At 40.9% G+C, this 19,827-nt stretch overlaps 1 protein-coding gene across 1 annotated transcript; it reads right to left on the reverse strand.

Annotated features, from left to right (window-relative positions):
• Positions 1 to 490: 490 nt before the first annotated feature.
• LOC129701311 (bestrophin-4-like) lies at positions 491 to 19,377 on the reverse strand. Its single transcript, XM_055642476.1, has 9 exons — positions 18,649 to 19,377; positions 16,589 to 16,683; positions 13,171 to 13,404; positions 10,068 to 10,222; positions 8,327 to 8,404; positions 5,335 to 5,487; positions 4,748 to 4,828; positions 1,914 to 2,068; positions 491 to 788 (listed from the first exon to the last, which is right to left on the reverse strand). Exons 1-9 carry the CDS (start codon positions 18,798 to 18,800, stop codon positions 491 to 493), a joined length of 1,401 nt encoding a protein of 466 aa, XP_055498451.1. The 5' UTR covers positions 18,801 to 19,377.
• Positions 19,378 to 19,827: the final 450 nt, after the last annotated feature.

Genomic DNA, 19,827 nt, shown 5'->3' on the forward strand with positions numbered 1-19,827 from the left:
TAACACTTACATAGCAGCTTGGAATACAACTCATTTATAATGCCATTCTGTAAACCCATCAATATTCTAGAATTTCGTTGCTCCCGTCCCCTCAACGTGCGGTCGGGAGGGGGGGGGGGGGGGCTGTAGCTACACACACACGCAGACCACCCCCCACACACACAAATACTGACCCCCCCCTTTGATATTATATCTCCATAACCTCTGACGCATGTTTTTTTAACTTGCATTTAAATGACTTGCACTTGTTGGAATTAGACTGATAGATGATCAATGGAACCTGATGAGGCAGGAATCATGGGCAGATTGAAGGGGATGGGGAAGATGAAAAAAGGACAAGAGAACTATGTTGGAAAAATGACTGGGAGAACATGGGGTGAGTTACCTGAAACTGGAAAATTCATTGTTCATACATTTTGCAAGCGGAAAAGCAGATGACATTCTTTCATTTTTTTCCATACGGTTGTCTACAGCACAGCGGGCTGTCACACTAATTTTGATCATCTGAGCTCTTCAGTAGGGAACCAAGACTAGGTTCAGTGGGTCTGTCTTGATCCCCTCTTTCATACTCCTCTTCCTTCATACGTATGACCAGATCAGCTTCATTGAGCTGGCAATTTGAAGAGCTGCCTTCCATGTGGCTGTGTAATGAATTTTGTTTACTGCCCCAGCCAAAGTTTCTAAGACTAATGGCCGGTGAAGCAGCAACATTCAGGAAGTGATTAAATAAGGGAGTGTGAACTTTGAGCTCCATTTCTGACTCTTGCTGTACCTGGCTGTCGATCATGCTAAAAAAAACAAAAAAACGTGAAGTTAATTATATATAATGGATGTTGAAATAATTATGGATAATTTTTCTGATGGATATCTAATTGAATAATTTGGATTTCTTTAGGTCATTGGATCTTGTGATTATTTGTGTGATCTCTGCTAATTGTAAAAAAAAACCTCAAGTGGACTTAAATCAGAACCCTAGTCCCAGAGTGAAATGGATATTTCAAATTTCTGATAACTTAAATACAATCAAGTTGCATTCATTTGATAACATCATGACGATCCTTAGGGATATATTTTAGATGCTATATTAATACAAGTTATCATGAATAAGTCTCTTATTTTGATAAGCTATCAATGGTATTTCATCAAATGAATTAAATCCATTCAATAAACAAGTAATATACATAAAATAATATAAATTACTTTAGAAATTGTATTTAACTGAAAAAATAATATTTGGATAATAAATTTGGCTCGTATGCCAACTAATACAATACTGTATATCATAGTTACTAACTAGGAGTCTGTCTCAAAAGTAGATTTGAATCGCAATATTGACAGTTCCCGAATTTAAATTAAGTTGTCTCAGTGATGCCCATCATGGATCACAACAACCCATCTAGTCTTTCACATAATCCATCAACAGACCCATTGTTTCTGCATGCTCCTGCCCCACATCTCCAAATACCTTGATTCCATCCTATCGCCCCTTGTCCAGTTCTTTACGACCTACACCAGAGATACCTCGCGCGCCTTTCAATTTTCAATTTTTTTAATATAGAAGGGTCCCGACCCGAAACGACACATATCCTTGCTCTCCAGAGATGCAACCTGACCTGAGTTATGCCAGCACGTTTTTTTTTTAAATAAAACAACATTTACAGTTCCTTATATCCCCATTTAGTTCACTATTGGCTTTTGGGGAAATACATTTGCCATCCTTCTATCCTCTGGTCTATTTGTTAATCCAGATTTCCCACCCCATCCTACAAGCAATTGTTTATGAGATAAATAAGGTTGGACAATAAATGCCAGGTCTGGCAATGATGTACTCATCCTGTGAATTAAACCATTGCTTATATTTAATGAGTTTTCCCCCACCACTTATGAAGATATAGAATGGAACTTATACTGACTGCATATCGAAGGTAGATCCCAAAAATGATGGTTTGTGTATCTCGCTAGCTGTGGCAGTGGTGTAAGGAGGTTGAGGTGCAGTATTGTTCCAATATTTATCCTTCTCCAAAGCTGGAAGATTCAGGTACATATCATCCACTGAAAGAAAGGAAACCTGCATAACCAATAAATAGTCAAAATCAAAAATGCTGCAAATACTGGAAATATTCAATAAAAACAGGAAATACTGGAAATATCTGTGGAAAGAAAAACGGATTCACTATTTTAGTTGGAAGACCTGATTGTCTTCAATACTGTTTTATACATGTATATGTTATGATTTTTTGCTTAATGTTAGGTATTATTTGATGAGGAATAAAGCTATGTTTGTAAAGAATACAATATGGCTTCTTTGAATTATCCTAGTGGCCTGTGAAGCACAAAAATAACTTTGTCCACAATTACTAAGCTGAAAGATTTTCAATATGCACAAGACAACATTAAGAGAGTGGAGCGAAGGCAGATCCCAAAATAAATCTTTAATTAATCATCATTATTTAAAACTTGAAAATCTGATCTTTGTGATGCTTTTAAATTTCTCTGATAACCTAATTTTTCCAAAGTCAATGCTCGAAGGGGCCATTGATGTCAGATACACTCTGAAGTCAATTCCCCATTGTAACAGCATTCAACTCCATTTAAACAAGGAACTGCAGTTGCTGGTTAATACACAAAAGGACACAAAATGCTGGAGTAACCCTGCAGCATCTCGAGAACATGAGCAGGTGATGTTTCAGGTCGAGACCCTTCTTCAGAGTTCACAGATGCTGCCTGACCTGCTGAGTTAAAGCCATCGAATATGATTCTCACATCAGCAAAATGGACTCTACCTATAATTTTCCCTGAGCTGAAGTTATTATATCACCTGCTCAGTCTGAAGGAGGGTCTCGACCCAAAATGTCGCCTATTTCCTTCGCTCCATAGATGCTGCCTCACCCGCTGAGTTTCTCCAGCGTTTTTGTCTACCTGCTGAGTTACTCTTAGCACTTTGTCCTTTCCCCATTGTATTAATATATGCCACTATCTGATTTAATTGGCTATCACACATCAAAAGCATCACTGTATCTCAGTACACGTGAATATAATAAAACAAATAGCAATATTTTCTCTGAGGTGGCACTGGGGTCAGAAAGAACACTGGCACTTTGATATGTTATTGATTAAAATTAAGTAACAAGTGAAGACTAAGGGAGGTATCTGCTGTCATTGTCTCTACTGTCAGCCATTTCTGCAGCGCCAAAACACGTGCCTTTTGCACAAAAATGCAATAAGGTTCTGATCCAAATAACTACCGCCCCATCTCCAACCTCCCATTCATCATTAAACTTCTGGAAAGGACAGTAGTGACACAACTTCAAGTCCACCTTCAAAACAATAACCTCTGAACCATTTCAGTCCGGTTTTTGCCACAATCACAGCACTGAAACAGCCTTGGTAAAAATTGCAAATGACCTCCTCGCAGCTGACACTTATCCATTCTGATCCTCCTCGACCTCACAGCAGCCTTTGACACCATCTCCCACCCAATTCTTCTGGAATGTCTATCTGCCACCGGCATCAACAACAATGCACTACTTTGGTTCAGGTCCTATCTACACGACAGAAAACAGTTCATCCAGGGAAATAATCACATCCACAACTGCCACAGTCACCCATGGTGTTCCTCAGGGATCGGTGCTGGGGCCACTGCTTTTTATCATCTATATTCAACCTCTTGGCAATATTCTCCATCATTTTGGAATCAATTTTCACTGCTACGCCGATGATACACAACTTTACCTCTCCACAAAACCAAACACCTCCCTTCCCCCAACTGCCCTCACCACCTGTCTTCAAGCTATCAGCAACTGGATGTCACTCAACCTTCTAAAACTCAATGGAAATAAAACAAATCATGCTAATTGGCTCAAAGTCCATACTCTCCAAAACCCACCCGTTCACCATTTCAGTTGACGGCTCACCCATACCCACCTCCTCCCATGTCAAAAGTCTTGGCGTCATTCTGGACAGTACACTTTCCTTTGGCCCCCACATCAGCAATATCACACGCTCTGCATACTTTCATCTCCGCAACATCTCCAGACTCCGCTCCTCCCTCTCCAAAGACAATACAAAAGTCCTCATCCACGCTCTGGTCACATCCCGCATCGATTACTGCAACGCCCTCCTCACTTGCACCTCCCATAAACTTCTTCATCGCCTCCAATGCATTCAGAACTCTGCAGCCCGGATCATCACCCGCACCAGATCATCGGACCACATCACACCCATCCTCACTCAGCTTTACTGGCTCCCTGTGCACCACCGGATTAACTACAAGATTTTACTGCTGACCTTCAAAGCCCTACACCACCTTGCTCCCCAATACCTCTCTGACCTGCTGCTACCATACACTCCTTCCCGGTCACTTCGTTCCTCCTCAGCTGCAATTTTAACTGTCCCCACATTTAGACTCAGCACCATGGGTGCCAGAGCCTTCAGCTGCTCTGCCCCACATCTCTGGAACACTCTCCCACCTCCCATCCGTCACCTGGACACTATCGATCAATTCAAATCACAACTCAAAACACACCTGTTTAGATTAGCATATCCGACATAACTTCCACCATGATCACCCTGATTTTAATGACTTAAAATGTTTTTTTTTTTTTTTTGTTTTTAATCAACTTGATTTTAATATTGATAAATGTATTGTGATTTTATGTCCTGTAAGGTGTCCTTGGGTGTCCAGAAAGGCGCCAGCAAATAAAATGCATTATTATTATTATTATTATTAAGCACAATATTAACATACCTGAAGATTGCGGTCTATCAGTTTGTTTGTTTCAAAATCATCATCATCTTCCCCAAATGGATTAATGATCTGTTCTGCGACCTGATTATGGAAGAAAGATAGGAAAGCAGCTCAGAGAAAATTATTGGTAGAGTCCATTTTATTGATGTGAGAATCATATGAGATGGCTTTAATGAAAAATTGGAAAATTACATGTATGAATAACCATAGGAGAAAAAGGTTTGGCACAGATCACATAGTCCACATGCACTATTGGTTATAACTGATCACTCTGGAATTTCTATTGAATGATTTGCATTTCTTAAGTTAAGCTGCTAGATATTTAGGTTTATTCACAGCTTGCCTTCCAAAGGTTCTGACAGACAGTTATTAAATAAACAGTATTAGAATGTGAAGTTGGACATGATACTGGGATCCATCCATGAATTTCTCCCATGCTTATGAATTTTTAATTTATAAAATTTAGAAATGAATAATAAGATGGGCTGCGGATTCACCGTTGCGTAATTTTCATGCAACTCCCTATAAACATCTAATTTCCTTTAATCTGTCCTTTTAATTTACACAATTGATTGCAAAGTCCTGACCTTAAGCCAGCCTGCATAAAAGAAGAACTGCAGTAAGGTGAAGACAGGAACATAGATGTCTATCTTATCGTCTTCGTGGCCAGGCCTTGGATCAAGAAATTGGCGTCCAATCAGACAGCAAGCAAAAAAGGAATAAACGGCAAGAGTGACCACCTGTGAATGAAACAAAAGGGACAGTCATAACTCATGGAATGTGGGCCATTCACAAGATCAGAAAAAATTAGTTTGCAGAACTACTCTTGTGAAAAAGCTGCAGATGCTGGAAAAATCGAAGGTAGACAAATATGCTGGATAAACCTAGTGGGTGATGCAGCATGTGTGCAGCAAAGGAATATGTGACGTTTCGGGTCGATACCCTTCAGACTGATGTGTGGGAGGGAGGAGTGGGAAGAAGAAAGGAAGAGGCGGAGACAGTGGGCTGTGGGAGAGCTGAGAAGGGGAAGGAGGGAGAAAGCAAGGACTACCTGAAATTGGAGGTCAATGTTCATACCCAAGCGAAATATGAGGTGCTGCTCCTCCAATTTGCAGTGGGACTCACTCTGGCCATGGAGGACAGAAAGGTCTGATTCGGAATGGGAGGGCGAATTGAAGTGCTGAGCCACTGGGAGATCGGTTTGCATTAACCAACCTGATCTCCCGGTGGTTCAGTATGTGGCTTCTTTATCTAGGTATTTATCTTGGCAAAAAAAATACAGTGCTAAAGTAACTCAGTGGGTCAGGCAGCATCTCTGGAGAACATGGATAGGTGACGTTTCGGTGGGGACTCATCCTCAGACTGACATATTAGGTCGGGACCCTTCCTCAGGCTAACAAACACAGGAAACAGACTATCAACTCTCCCACTTCTTGATATCTATGTCTCCATTACAGACTGTCTATTGACTGTCTCTCCCACTCATTAATATTGGTGGTGACTAGATAAGCCCCTGCCACCTATTCCTGTTGACACCCCAGTAAAAGTCAAATAATGTTCTTTGTACCCAACACTCTTCTTTCTGTGTGGTAACCACTCCTGTATCCTTACCAACATATTGAATGAATGAATGAATACGTTCATTGGCCAAGTATTCACATACAAAGAATTTACCTTGGTGCTCCGCCCACAAGGAATGACACATAAAACATTAAACATTAATAATAAGACATCAATTAAACATGAGAATTAAATAAAATACCAGAGCAAAAGGAGGCTACAGATTTTTTGGTTATTTAGTAGAGCTACTACTCATGGGACAAAAAGCTGTTTTTATGTCTGGCTGTGGCAGTCCGGAATTGCCTTCCAGAGGGAAGTGATTCAAAGAGTTTGTGGCCAGGGTGAGAGGGGTCAGAGATGACCCTTGCAGTGTACAGTTCATCAATGGAGGGAAGGTTGCAGCCAATAACCTCAGCTGATCGTATGATTCGCTACAGCCTCTGGATGTCGTGCTTGGTGGCTGAGCCAAACCAGGCCATGATGGAGAAGGTGAGGACAGACTATACGATGGTCGTATAGAATTGGTCCATCATTGCCTGTGGCAGATTGTGCTTCCTCAGCTGCTGCAGGAAGTACATCCTCTGTTGTGCCTTTTTGACTGTGGAGTCGATGGTGGCCCCCCATTTAAGGTCCTTGGAGATGATGGTTCCCAGGAATTTAAAAGACTCCACAGATGCGACTGTGGTGTTGTTGATGGTGAGTGGGGGCGAGGGGAGGGGGAGCTCTCCTAAAGTCTACAATCATTTCCAGTGTCTTAAGTGCATTGAGCTCCAGGTTGTTTCGATGGCACCAGGACGCCAGCTGTGTCACTTCCTGTCTGTAGGCAGATTCCTCCCCATCCTGGATCAGTCCAATCAGGGTTGTGTCATCCGCAAACTTGAGAAGCTTGACAGAGGAGTCAGTGTAGGTGCAGTCATTGATGTAGAGAGAGTAGAGGAGAGAGGAGAGTACGCAGCCTTGCGGTGCTCCTATGCTGAGGGTCTGCGGGTCCGAGATGTGCTTTCCCAGCCTCACATGCTCCTAGACGCACATATTACCTCAGGATCCCTTATATTGCAGCTGGTCAGGTGCCTTTTTGGAAATTCAGATATATCTAAAGGTTCTCCTTTATCCACCCTTTTCGATAGATCCTCAAAGAATTCTAATAAATTGTAAATTATATCTATGCAAAGACTCAGTGGTAGATGTGACATACATTGATGTAGGTAAATTCCCCACATCATGAATTTCTGATTTCAGTGAAATGCCAATGAACTGGATTCTCAGCACCACCTAGGAGTTCCCTCCCCTGCCCAAAAAGAGGAAAAGATAACTTACACGGTGGCGCAGCGGTAGAGTTGCTGCCTTACAGCGCCAGAGACCCGGGTTTGATCCTGACTATGGGTGCTGTCTGTATAGATGGTGCTCCCCATTACCCACGTGGGTTTCCTCCGGATGCTCCAGTTTCCTCATACATTCCACAGACGTACAGGTTTGTAGGTTAATTGGCTTTGGTAAAGTTGTAAATTGTCCCTTGTGTGTGTAGGATAGTGTTGGTGTGCGGGAATTGCTGGACGGGCCAAAGGCCCTCTTTCCACGCTGTATTTCTAAGCTCTTAAACTAAACTAAACATTGGGATGAAATTAGGCTGTTTGCATTTATACCTAAAATAACTCAATAAATGTAAACTTTAAAAAAACTTTTATTTCTTCCTCCCAGTAAGCATGTGAGCATTGACAGCAGTTGAATAACTATCCATCTGCTTGAACCCATTCTTACCCCTGCTACATACCTGTGCAATACTACCTTTGCTAATACAGGTACTACCTTTTGGGAGTATTTTTATGACTTCGCCGTCTTGAGGTGATTCTCAGCTCATTTTCCTCAGCATAGCCTGGCAGACCAGGGCCATTTCCTGCCACCTTCCCCTTGACCCAAAATGCATACCATGTATGCTAGAGATCAACAGACCTGGCATAAGCAGTGGATTGAAGTTGGCATCATTCAGTTTTGTGGGGTGAAGTTCAATAAAATACTGACCTGAGTATACACGAGAGGAATGCTAATCCAGTCATAGTGAAACAACAGACTGCATTTTGCACGATGAAGATTTAATTCCTGCAAGAAAGGAAAGTAAAGATATCTATATATCTACATATCTATATATCTACATATAGAAATATATATACATATACATATATATGTGTGTGTGTGTGTATATATATACCAGGTATACAAATTATGTTAAGTGATGCATCATCATTTATGTAGTGACGATCACTGAGGAATATGTGAGCAGAAGGGGCGGCATGGTGGCACAGCAGTAGAGTTGCTGCCTATAGTACCAGAGACCCGGGTTCGATCCTGACTATGGGTGCTGTCTGTGCAGAGTTTGTCCATTATTCCTGCAGCTGCTTGAGTTTTCTCTAGGTTCACACTCCAGATTCTCCAGGTTTTCGTCCACACTCCAAAGACGTACAGGTTTTGCAGGTTAATTGACTTTGGTAAAATTGTCCCTAGTGTTTAGGATAGTGCTAGTGTGGGGGGTGATCGCTGGTCGGCACGGTCTTGGTGGGTTTCCACGCTGTATCTGGATTGGATAGACTCGGCTTGTACTCACTAGAATTTTGAAGATTGAGGGGGGATCTTATAGAAACTTACAAAATTCTTAAGGGGTTGGACGGGCTAGACGCAGGAAGATTGTTCCCGATGTTGGGGGAGTCCAGAACAAGGGGTCACAGTTTAAGGATAAGGGGGAAGTCTTTTAGGACCGAGATGAGAAAAAAAAAATTCACACAGAGAGTGGTGAGTCTGTGGAATTCTCTGCCACAGAAAGTAGGTGAGGCCAGTTTATTGGCTATATTTAAGAGGGAGTTAGATGTGGCCCTTGTAGCTAAAGGGATCAGGGGGTTATGGATAGAAGGCAGGTACAGGATACTGAGTTGGATGATCAGCCATGATCATATTGAATGGCGGTGCAGGCTCGAAGGGCCGAATGGCCTACTGCTGCACCTATTTTCTATGTTTCTATCTCTAAAGTCTAACGTATAATGTATTTGACCATTTGAAGTGATGCTGCACACTGGTGTTCATTTATACTTCATCAACGTGTTGTAGGCTGAAAACAATGGTAGTTCTGTTCCATAGTAAAGACCACTGGATAATTTGTCATTCAGTCAGGTTTGCTTTTCATGCTGTTCAATGAGATTAAGAATGATTTTATGCAGATAATGCGTGTGCCAACTGTGCTCCACTCATTGTAGTTTCCTGGAGAAATTACTCTTTTTTTCAATGAGAGTAATTGCTTTATAATTGGTTGTAGGTAGTTTTCTCAATGTTTAATGAGCCCACTAAGTCCATAGCAAGCATCGATCACCCATTCACACGATTTCCATGTTATCCCTCATACTCTACACGTTAAAGGCAACTTTACAGGCAATGAATCTAAAACCTGCATGTCTTTGGGATGTGGGAGGAATCTGAAGTGCCTGGAGGAAACTCTCAAGGTCACAAGTAAAACTTGTAAACTTCACCCAGACAGCACCCAAGGTCAGGATCGAACCTGGGTCTCTGGTGCTGTGTGGCACTGTACCATCTGTGCCACTGTACAACCTTGAATGCTTTAGACGAGTTGTTCTCTGAGTGAATTTCCCTTCCTTAAGTGCAGTGGATTTTATCGTGAGCTTTGTCGTACACTCTTTTGTCCTCCAACTCAATGACAGGCGCTTCTTGTAAATAGGGCACACTGATTTATTTACAGTACGCTAGGGATCAGGCTTACATCCATCAGTAGTCTGAGAGCAACATCATCACGGATCCGTCCTTCTCTCCTTGCCTGAGCTGCCAGATTTGTGAACCACACACACGGAATCCAATACTTATTAAAGTCAGAGTAATGGCTTTCAAATTTCTCCAGCTCTTCATGGGTCATAAAACCTGTAAACAAGAATGAGTAGCAAATAGAATGTAGAACATAGAGCAGTACAGCACAGGAACAGGTCCTTCAGCCACAATGTCTGTGCCAAACATGATGCCAAGACCAGGTGTCCTAAACTTCCTGAGGCGCAACTTTCATCATTGTTCAACTTCTGTCAAGGAGAAGCTATACTTCACCCTCGTTAGACCTCATTTGGACTACGCAGTTGCAGCATGGGACCCATACACAAAAAAAAAAAATTCTTCCATCGAACGTGTCCAAAGACAGGCAGCTTGATTTGTTACTGACACCTATGAGAGAGAAGCGAGTGTCACCAAACATCTGAATTCTCTGGGGTGGAACCCTCTCCAAGACAGACGTGAAGCTCACCATTTGACCTGTTTTTACAAAATGTTAAATGGTCAGCTCGACATAGATTACAAGACCTACACCAAACCCAAACCAATTAGGAGCAGACAAGGGCATTCGACCCAATTTGTGATCCCAGCTACAAAGACAGTCGTGTACAGCAATTCGTTCTTCCCACGCACAATTAAAGCATGGAATAATCTCCACCCAAATAAAGTTACCCAACCAGATGCAACTAAATTTAAAGTAGCTCTTTCTTCCCAATAACCCTTTCTGGCTTAATCCCTCCCTTCACCACCTCCAGTTTAAATTCCATTTGGAATATTTTGGAGGACCAAGAAACCAAGAACCAAGAACTCATATCTGCCTGTGCCTAATCCAAACCTCAATATCCATATGCCTATCCTAAAGTATCTTAAATGTCACTATCGTATCTGCTTCCACCACCAGCATTCACCATCCTCTGTGTAAAAAACCTGCCTAGCACATTTCCTTTAAACTTCAGATTCAGATTCAGATTCAATTTTAATTGTCATTGTCAGTGTACAGTACAGAGACAACGAAATGCATTTAGCATCTCCATTGAAGAGCGACATAGCAAACGATTTGAATAAATAATAATAAGTGTCCGGGGGGGGGGGTGGTGATTGGCAGTCACCGAGGTACGTTGTTGAGTAGAGTGACAGCCGCCGGAAAGAAGCTGTTCCTCGACCTGCTGGTTCGGCAACGGAGAGACCTGTAGCGCCTCCCGGATGGTAGGAAGGTAAACAGTCCATGGTTGGGGTGAGAGCAGTCCTTGGCGATGCTGAGCGCCCTCCGCAGACAGCGCTTGCTTTGGACAGACTCAATGGAGGGGAGCGAGGAACCGGTGATGCGTTGGGCAATTTTCACCACCCTCTGCAATGCCTTCCGGTCGGAGACAGAGCAGTTGCCATACCATACTGTGATGCAGTTGGTAAGGATGCTCTCGATGGTGCAGCTTTACCCTCTCATCTTGCTATGCCTCTAGTATATGATTTTTCCATCCTGAGAATAAGGCTCTGACTGTCTACCTGATCTATGCTTCTCAGAATTTTATATACTTTATCAGGTCGCCCATCAAACTCTAGTCTTCCAGAGAAAACACCAAGTCTGTCCAACCTCTCCTTGTCGCTAATACCCTGCATCATTCTGGTAGAACTCCTCTGCACCCTCTCCAAAGCCGCCCCATCCTTCTTGCAATGGGGTGAACAGAGCTGCATGCAACACTCCCAATGTGGCCTTATCAAAGTCCTATAACGCTGCATCATGAGTTCCTGACTCTTACACTCAAACTTATTTCATGGGAGTGTATTTATGTACTTGAGAAGTTAAAATCAAAAGGGACAGACTTTCCATTCCCCATTAAAAAATCAGATGGAAGAATCCCATAGGAATAACATTGAATGTTGTCTGGTTTTCAATTCATGAACATTAGGTGGCACCACTTATGGTCAAATGTTTGTCCAACCCATTCTTTATTTTAGCTGTAACTACCTAATTCAAACACACACAGTTTCAGCATCAGGATAATCTGACCGTCTGATCTAATGTTGTCTGACAAATGTGTTAATTAAACTGCCAATTACTATTTCATGATATTATTTTGTGTATGCAATTTCCTTTTGAACTCGTTTTAGACTTAAAATTACAAGTAGATTTATTCTTTTCAAACAGGCAATTGTCTTCAAGTAATCACTATCTAATACCTTATATTATTGAATATTGCTGATTTGAAAATACTTCAAAATGGCTAAATGGGTGGAGTGGATCATTTACAATGGTACATGACCAATCCAGGAGTTTCATAGTATCAGTGAGAAGAGAATATAATTAACAATTAATCACGGTTTATCATCTCCAGCTATAAAGTGCAGAATATTAACCAAATCATTGTGTATGGCTGAACTAGGAGACTGGGCATGTGGAGGAGTTTATCTCAGTGGCGTAATGGGTGAAAAATCCACTGAGCATTGGTTTTGATATAGGTGTTTGTGCTTGATTTTTGCTTACTTAATTAATGAGAAATCAGGATTGAAGGCGTAACACTGTGGCATGAGTGGGTTATTGCAGCAAACAAATATCCTCACATCCCATGCTAGAAAGTGTGTGTGCATGAGCATCTCAGATTAAAAGGCAGAGGCTTCTGTATTAATGTGTCTTGTACTTGATTATTCCACTGACAATGGTTCTTATGGTTGCACATGCCTATTTACAATCCCCTTGTTGTGCCAATAGAACTAATGCATTCAAAGACTTATGCTCTGTTCCTATTGATTCTGCCAATGGGTATTCATCAGTAAATGATTCAGGCGCATGCCAACTCATTATTCATAGTTCAGTTTAGTTTATAAATACAATGCGGAAACAGGCCCTTGAGTCCGCATCACCTGAAGTGCGGGAGGAAACCGGTGCTCCCGGCGAAAACCCACGCAGGTCACAGTGAGAATTGTACAAACTCCGTACAAACAGCACACATAGTCAAAATCGAGCCTGGGTCTCTGGCGTTGTACAGCAGCAACTCTACTGCTATGCCACTGTGCCACCCCAAATATTCTTCTTCAAATATGAGTCACATTACCTGCTTCTATGACATGTTCGATGGAGGGAAATCTCTTTCGGACCCTGGTGCTAATGGAGCGGAGGATAAGCACTGCGGACAGGTTGGCGTATCGGATAAGTGTGCGTCGCAGGATCCGACCTCTCTCATCAGCGCCATGAACATTGCTGGACACCACACACATCAGCCGATCAGGAAGCGGGATGTTTGTGTACTGGTTCCACCAACGGCCGATTATAAGTGTCACATAAAACCCTGCCAGGGTGGGTGATGGGGATAAGGTTATAGATTACTATTAGTGCAGAAGAATATGAAAAAGTGACACATTAACTTGGTACATCTACATTTACATATTTCATGGTAAGCATGAAATGTTACGACATTTATCATTTGGCATCGCACTCAGATGTGTCAAATAAACGTGTCCAAAAATAAAATGTGAAAGCATAGTTTAGCTTATTTGCACGTGTATCGAGGCACAGTGAAAAGCTTTTTTGTTGCATGCTGACCAGTCAGTGTAAAGACTATACATGATTACAATCAAGCATCCAAAGTGTACGGATACACGAAAAAGGGAATAACATTTAGTACAAGATAAAGTCCAGTCTCGAAGGGTCTCGACCTGAAGCTTCACCCATTCTTTCTCTCCAGAGATGTTGCCTGTCCCGCTGAGTTACTCCAGCATGTTGTGTCTACCTTTGATTTAAACCAGCATCTGCAGTTCTTTCCTGCATATTAAGTAAAGTTCATTTTGTTTCCCTACTGTTCAAAGAACAGGATAGAGCCTTCACCGAAACAACTCTGTATCTGTAATCTCGTAGCAGAACCCATTAATAATATGGATGATTAAATGAATAAGTTTATTGGCCAAGTATTCACATACAAGGAATTTGCCTTGGTGCTCTGCCCGCAAGTGACAACATGACATACAGTGACAGCTAGGAATGACACATAAAACAATAAACATTAATAATAAAACTTTATCGATTAAACGTGAATTAAATAAAATAAATATAGCCGAGGAACATCCACCAATAAAATGCCCGTTTGCATGTCTTCTAAATATAAGGGTAACAGTACCAATTTTTACAAAATGTTCAATCTCTTTCCAACCCAGCAATAAGTAATGAGAATGGGTTGGGGTATTGGGTAAACTCAGATTTTCCCTGTGATGTGTTGGGGCAGTGCAAGCTGAAATCTTCCCACATATGACCATAAAGCATAGGAGCAGAATCAGGCCATTCAGCCCATCAAGTCCACTCTGCTGTTCAGTCATGGCAGATCTATTTTTTTCTCATAACCCCATTCTCCTGCCTTTTCCTCGTATCAGCCCATCCCCTCTCACTCGTTGGGACATTATACTGGAGCACGACTTAAAAGCTCTACTTACGTGGACTTTTATTTTATGTTGATGTTTGGAAAAATCTTAAAACAATCCACAATGGAAATATACTTGTAAAAATCCCGGGAGCCATAACTTTCAGACCAAAGCATTCTGACGGCACATTAAATAGTTTCCTTTCAGAACAAAAAGCTGCAATCAATTCCCAGCAAGTAATGGCCATACTTGACAAGAATTACTCTTGTCTCATGTCACTTGAGCAGGTCCTGTTTATACAGGTGCCTATTTTTCAAGGACTTGGGATTTTTCTTAAAAATAACTAAATTCCATAAAGTTCTTTGGATTGGAAGAACTAACCACGGTGATTGTTTTCTTTTCCCTTAAAAATGAAAATTCTGCAGGTGTGGTCTGGTCTAATTTGTATTGTCATTGTATCCTAACTACCCTTTTCTAATATATCTGAGAAATTGACATGAATATTCCCTCCAAATCATTGTTAAAGTAAAAACCAAACATAAATGTGAACAACTTACATATTGCCCTCTTCACAAAGATCAACTCTTAATTCCTGACATGCTGAAAAGACATATACAGGCTTGGAGCTGCAGATATTTACTGGGAGACATCAAAGGCGGCCAAAAAAAGAAGTGCTGGGATGGTTAAGTCTCTCGTGGTTAACATGGAGAATTGGGCAAGGCCAAATTATTTTGGAAACAATTCAAGAAACAAGAGAAGGTTTGACTAAAATATCAACGTTCAGTTCAGAAAGAGAAGGAATGGAAAACTGGTGGTAGTTTAGAGTCAGCGGAGTGGAACATAAGGTTTAGAATGTAGGATCAGAGGAAATTTCGCAGTAGAGTGACCACATGACATTATCTCAAAGTGTGAATGATGTTTCTATGAGGTCGTGTGCTAATGGTGAACAAGAGAGAAGTGATGGTGGTGGGAGTGATGTGCCCGAGAAGATAAATAATTGAAAATTATATTATTCCAAATGATGGAATGCTGAGTACATAATACAGCAGAAATGCACCAGGCTGATTAGACTCTACAGGAATACCAAATGCATCAGGGAGATTACTTTTCTCATATTATCACTTCACCCTGCATGCTTTGACTAGACCATGACATGCCGGATTGTTCAAATACTGCTTGGTCAAATTCCAAACATCTGCCTGGCCATTTGATTTGTTGTTATCTTAAGTGTTTCGGCTATTAACCTCCAGAAACATGTTTAATATTATTTATTTATTTATTTGTTTATTTGTTCCGAACAAGTAAAGACATAAATAGGAATAAATAACAACAACAAAATCGAAGTAGTCAAACAATTGGACATTCCAGGCAATATTTGCAAAGCAATGAAAAGCATAAAGCAAAATTTAAATGTCCAACACTTTTTCTTTACAAGCTCGAAAAGGAGTGAGAAGAAGAATAACTTATTTAATCTCACCCCTTCGCCCTAAACCCTTCTTCCATATTTAATAATTAATTAATTAATAATAATAATACCCTAGACAATTTTTAGAGATGCATACAGACATATATATACATACAACTGAGATACACATACAAGTAATATGTATGAAGTAACCAAAAAACATAAATAAAATAATAAATAAACATTAACCCCTGTTTAGTTTAATATTAGTTCCAGTTCCCAAAGTTATTTTGTAGGATATGAATTAAATTACCTTCTTGTGAGAATTTCAATTAAATTGTGACTTAGTTATATGTTTGAGAAAGGTTTTAATGCTTCAAAAAGAGGAATGTGTTGTGTTTGGCATTCAATTGTATGCAACGTGTTAGAAAACTGGACTAGATAGATAAACAGGGCATTTATAATCAGAACCAAAACATTGACTTATTACAGGGGGCCAATTGAAATGGCAGACACCAAGGACTTCCTTTTTAATCCTGCCAAGAGGAAAGAATAACAGTCACTATGCCTATTCTGTGTAGAATCCTCACAAACTAACAGGAAACAGGATTCCTTACACTACAAGTTACAATATAAATGCACGTTTTTGATATTGATTTATTATCTAACCATCCTTCATGGTTTTATAGAATTAAACAAAAAAATTAGATTCAAACCTAAAACAAAAGACATTGGGATAAGACTTGTCTGCTTATCACAATAGGTAGCCACCTTCTCGAAGACAATCTTCTGTGCAGGTGACAGGAAATACCTACAAGAAACAGAAGTAGAAACACATCATCAGATACAAGTAGTAAGTGTAAAAGTGATTTTTATCTGAGTTTGAACTCTTATACTTTCTTTAGTATCAGATTGTGCTTTTACGGTTGCGTCCACGCCTTTGCGGTTGCAGCAGCTAGACTATGGAACAACATCCCTATTCCCATCAGAACTGCCCCTCCATCAACTCTTTTAAGTCTAGACTTAAAACTTATTTCTACTCTCAAGCCTTTCTTGAGGTCCTCTGAGGGAGCGCTGTGTGTATTTATGTATGTATTGTTGATCTATGTACCACTGTTTGTAGCAAGTTAGTATCTGCACTATTGTAAAGCACTTAGGTCAATGAGAGTTGTTTTTAAATGTGCTATAGAAATAAAATTGACTTGACATGACTTAAGTTAATTAACATCAATAGAATTTGAAGAGGGCACTAAGAGGTATTACTGATGGGAGGGAAGTGATCATTGTCTCTATAGACTTTAGCAAGGCCTTGGACAAGGCCCCGTGTATTATGTATGGAATCTAAGGTGAGTTAGAGAGTTTGGAGGCCCATGACTAGTGGAGTGCCATATAGGTCAGTGCTGGGTTCACTGTTGTTTGTTATTTGCATTTACGATTTAGATGACAATATCATTGACATTGTTAATAAAATTACAGATGTGAGGAAGGATATCTAAATTTACAACAGGATCTAGATCAGTTTGGAAGGTGAACCAGGGAATGGCAAATGGAATTTAACTTTGACAGTTGTGAGATGTTGCACTTTGGTATGCCAACTCAGGGCAGGATTCACATGTAAATGACAGAGCCCTGTAAGTTGCTGTAGAACAGACAGATCTGGGAGTATAGGTGCACAATTTCCCAAAAGTAGCGAATCATGGCGTTGAATTGTGAAGAAGGCATTTGGCATAAAAGGACTGAAAATGCTGGAGTAACTCAGTGGGTCAGGCAGCATCTCTAGAGAACAGCATAGGTGATATTTTGGGTTGGGGCTCTTCCTCTTTTGACATGTCCAGTTACAATCGCCCTGGTGTAGGACGGATGTCATTAAGTTGGAAAGGACGCACAAAGGCTTCACTGGGATTTTACCTGGACTTGCGGACTTGAGTTATAGGGAGAGGTTGGATAGGCTGGGACCTTTTTCTTTGGAACGTTGGAGGCTGAGGGGTGACCTTATTGAAGTATACAAAATCATGACGGGCATGGATATAGTGAATGCCCACACTCTTTTTCCCTCAGGATTCAGGATTTTAAAACTATAGGGCATAGGTTTAAGGTGAGAGGGGGGAGATTTAAGGAGAACCTCAGTGGCAACCTTTTCACTCAAAGCATGATCCAATCTGGAAAGAGCTGCCAAAGGAAGCAATGGAAGTGACTAAAATTATGATTTTGAAAAGACATTTGGACAGATATCTGGACAGGATGGGTTCAAAGGGATGGGGCCAAATGCAGGCAAATAAGACTAGCACTGATTGCCAACTTGATCGGCATGGCGACAGTGGGCTGAAGGGCCTATTTCCATTTTGTATAACTATATGACTATCTTTTCAGAGGATTATTGTTGAATATATCCTGCTTGAAATGAACAAAACTTATTTTATCCCTACCAAGGCACTGCCCTCTCTGCATGTACCTCCATCCATCCATCCCTCTGTGGACTGATGTACAAGGGTATCGACAGGTAATTCATAACATTAGTTGGGGCAGTTACTTTTCTGAGGACGAGTTACATGTCCAATGGGAAGGATTGAAATAAAGAATTGCACGAGAGAGGGACCTGTAAATAGATTAGGATTTTGGAAAGAAAAGATGATTGGAGAGATGCTGTTGTTGCTTTGAGAAGGATGTGATTCTAAAATGCTGGACAGAAATGGGAAAGAGATGGTTTGATAGGGGATCAAGAAGGGGACTTCAGTGATTAGTTACAAAAATAAAGTATTTTGAAATACTCCTTTACCTGTACATCACACTGAAAACTGAGTACAAGCTGACGAACACAATGAGCTCCTTGTACAACAGTTTGTAAATACTCCCTTTCCAACGCAGGAGAAGCTTGGAGAATCCAGCAAACCGGGCATCTGCCACTTTTAGTGTGTAGGAAATCGTCATGGTGCCTCTTGGATGGAACTATCTGAAAGTTCTATAAAAGTCTCAAATTAACATTTACAAAGATAATATGAGTGTATTGCACAAAATCTTTCGAGGTTAACTGATCGGTATTTTAGCACAGGGTGGCAGGGTGGTGCAGCAGTAGAGCTGCTGCCTCACAGCACCAGAGATCCAGGTTCGATCCCCACTACTAGTGCTGCCTGTACGGAGTTTGTACGTTCTCCTTGTGAGCGCGTTGGTTTTCTCTGGATGCTGCGTTTTCCTCCCACATCCCAAAGACGTGTGGGTTGGTAGGTTAATTGGTCTCTGTCAATTGTCCCTAGTGTGCAGGATGGAGCTGGTGTACAGGTGATTCTTGGTCCGCTCAGGCTTGGTGGGCCAAAAGGCCTGATTCCACGCTGAGTCTTTAAGCTAAGCACAGGTAGTCACATAGTCTACTCATTATGTGTAGTGGATTAAACTGAGAATGGAGAAGTGGTAAATATAGATTGAAAGATTAAAATCTATTAGACACACAAATCAGAAAAATTGCAGTTGGTCTCGTGATTTGTTAAAACAATATTTTCTTCCTATGTTCCAATGGAATGAATTATAAATCAAAATATGTCCGCTTCTGAAATGTATTGATTTCTAAATTTCTACTGGTATGATTTATAATAATAATAATAATAATAATAATAATTTTATTTATAGAGCACTTTAAAAACAAACACAGCTGCAACAAAGTGCTGTACATCACTAATCATTGACAAAAAAGTTAATACACACCAAAAATAACAATCAAAAGAAATAGTAGGAAAAGACATGTAAAGTAAAGAAACATCAAAAACACCACAAACAGAAGCAAAGCCTCAGGCATGGTCAAAAGCCAGAGAGTACAAATGCGTTTTAACACTGGATTTGAAGATGGACAGTGAGGGGGCCTGTCTGATGTGCAACGGCAGGGTGTTCCAGAGTGCCGGAGCAGCAACAGAGAAGGCTCTATCCCCTCTGAGCCTCCGACTAGACCTCGGTACCTCCAGGAGCA

The sequence above is a fragment of the Leucoraja erinacea genome, chromosome 10 (assembly GCF_028641065.1).
Source record: "Leucoraja erinacea ecotype New England chromosome 10, Leri_hhj_1, whole genome shotgun sequence".
Classification (NCBI taxonomy): domain Eukaryota; kingdom Metazoa; phylum Chordata; class Chondrichthyes; order Rajiformes; family Rajidae; genus Leucoraja; species Leucoraja erinaceus.

What these genes read in the sequence shown, in the direction of transcription:
- LOC129701311 (XM_055642476.1), bottom strand. Translation starts at nt 18,800, where the DNA reads ATGACGATTTCCTACACACTAAAAGTGGCAGATGCCCGGTTTGCTGGA. An exon ending in CCCAATGTCTTTTGTTTTAG is followed by an intron (nt 13,405 to 16,588) that starts GTTTGAATCTAA and finishes CCACCCTGGCAG; the next exon opens with GGTTTTATGTGACACTTATA. An exon ending in CTCTCAGACTACTGATGGAT is followed by an intron (nt 8,405 to 10,067) that starts GTAAGCCTGATC and finishes CCTTTCTTGCAG; the next exon opens with GAATTAAATCTTCATCGTGC.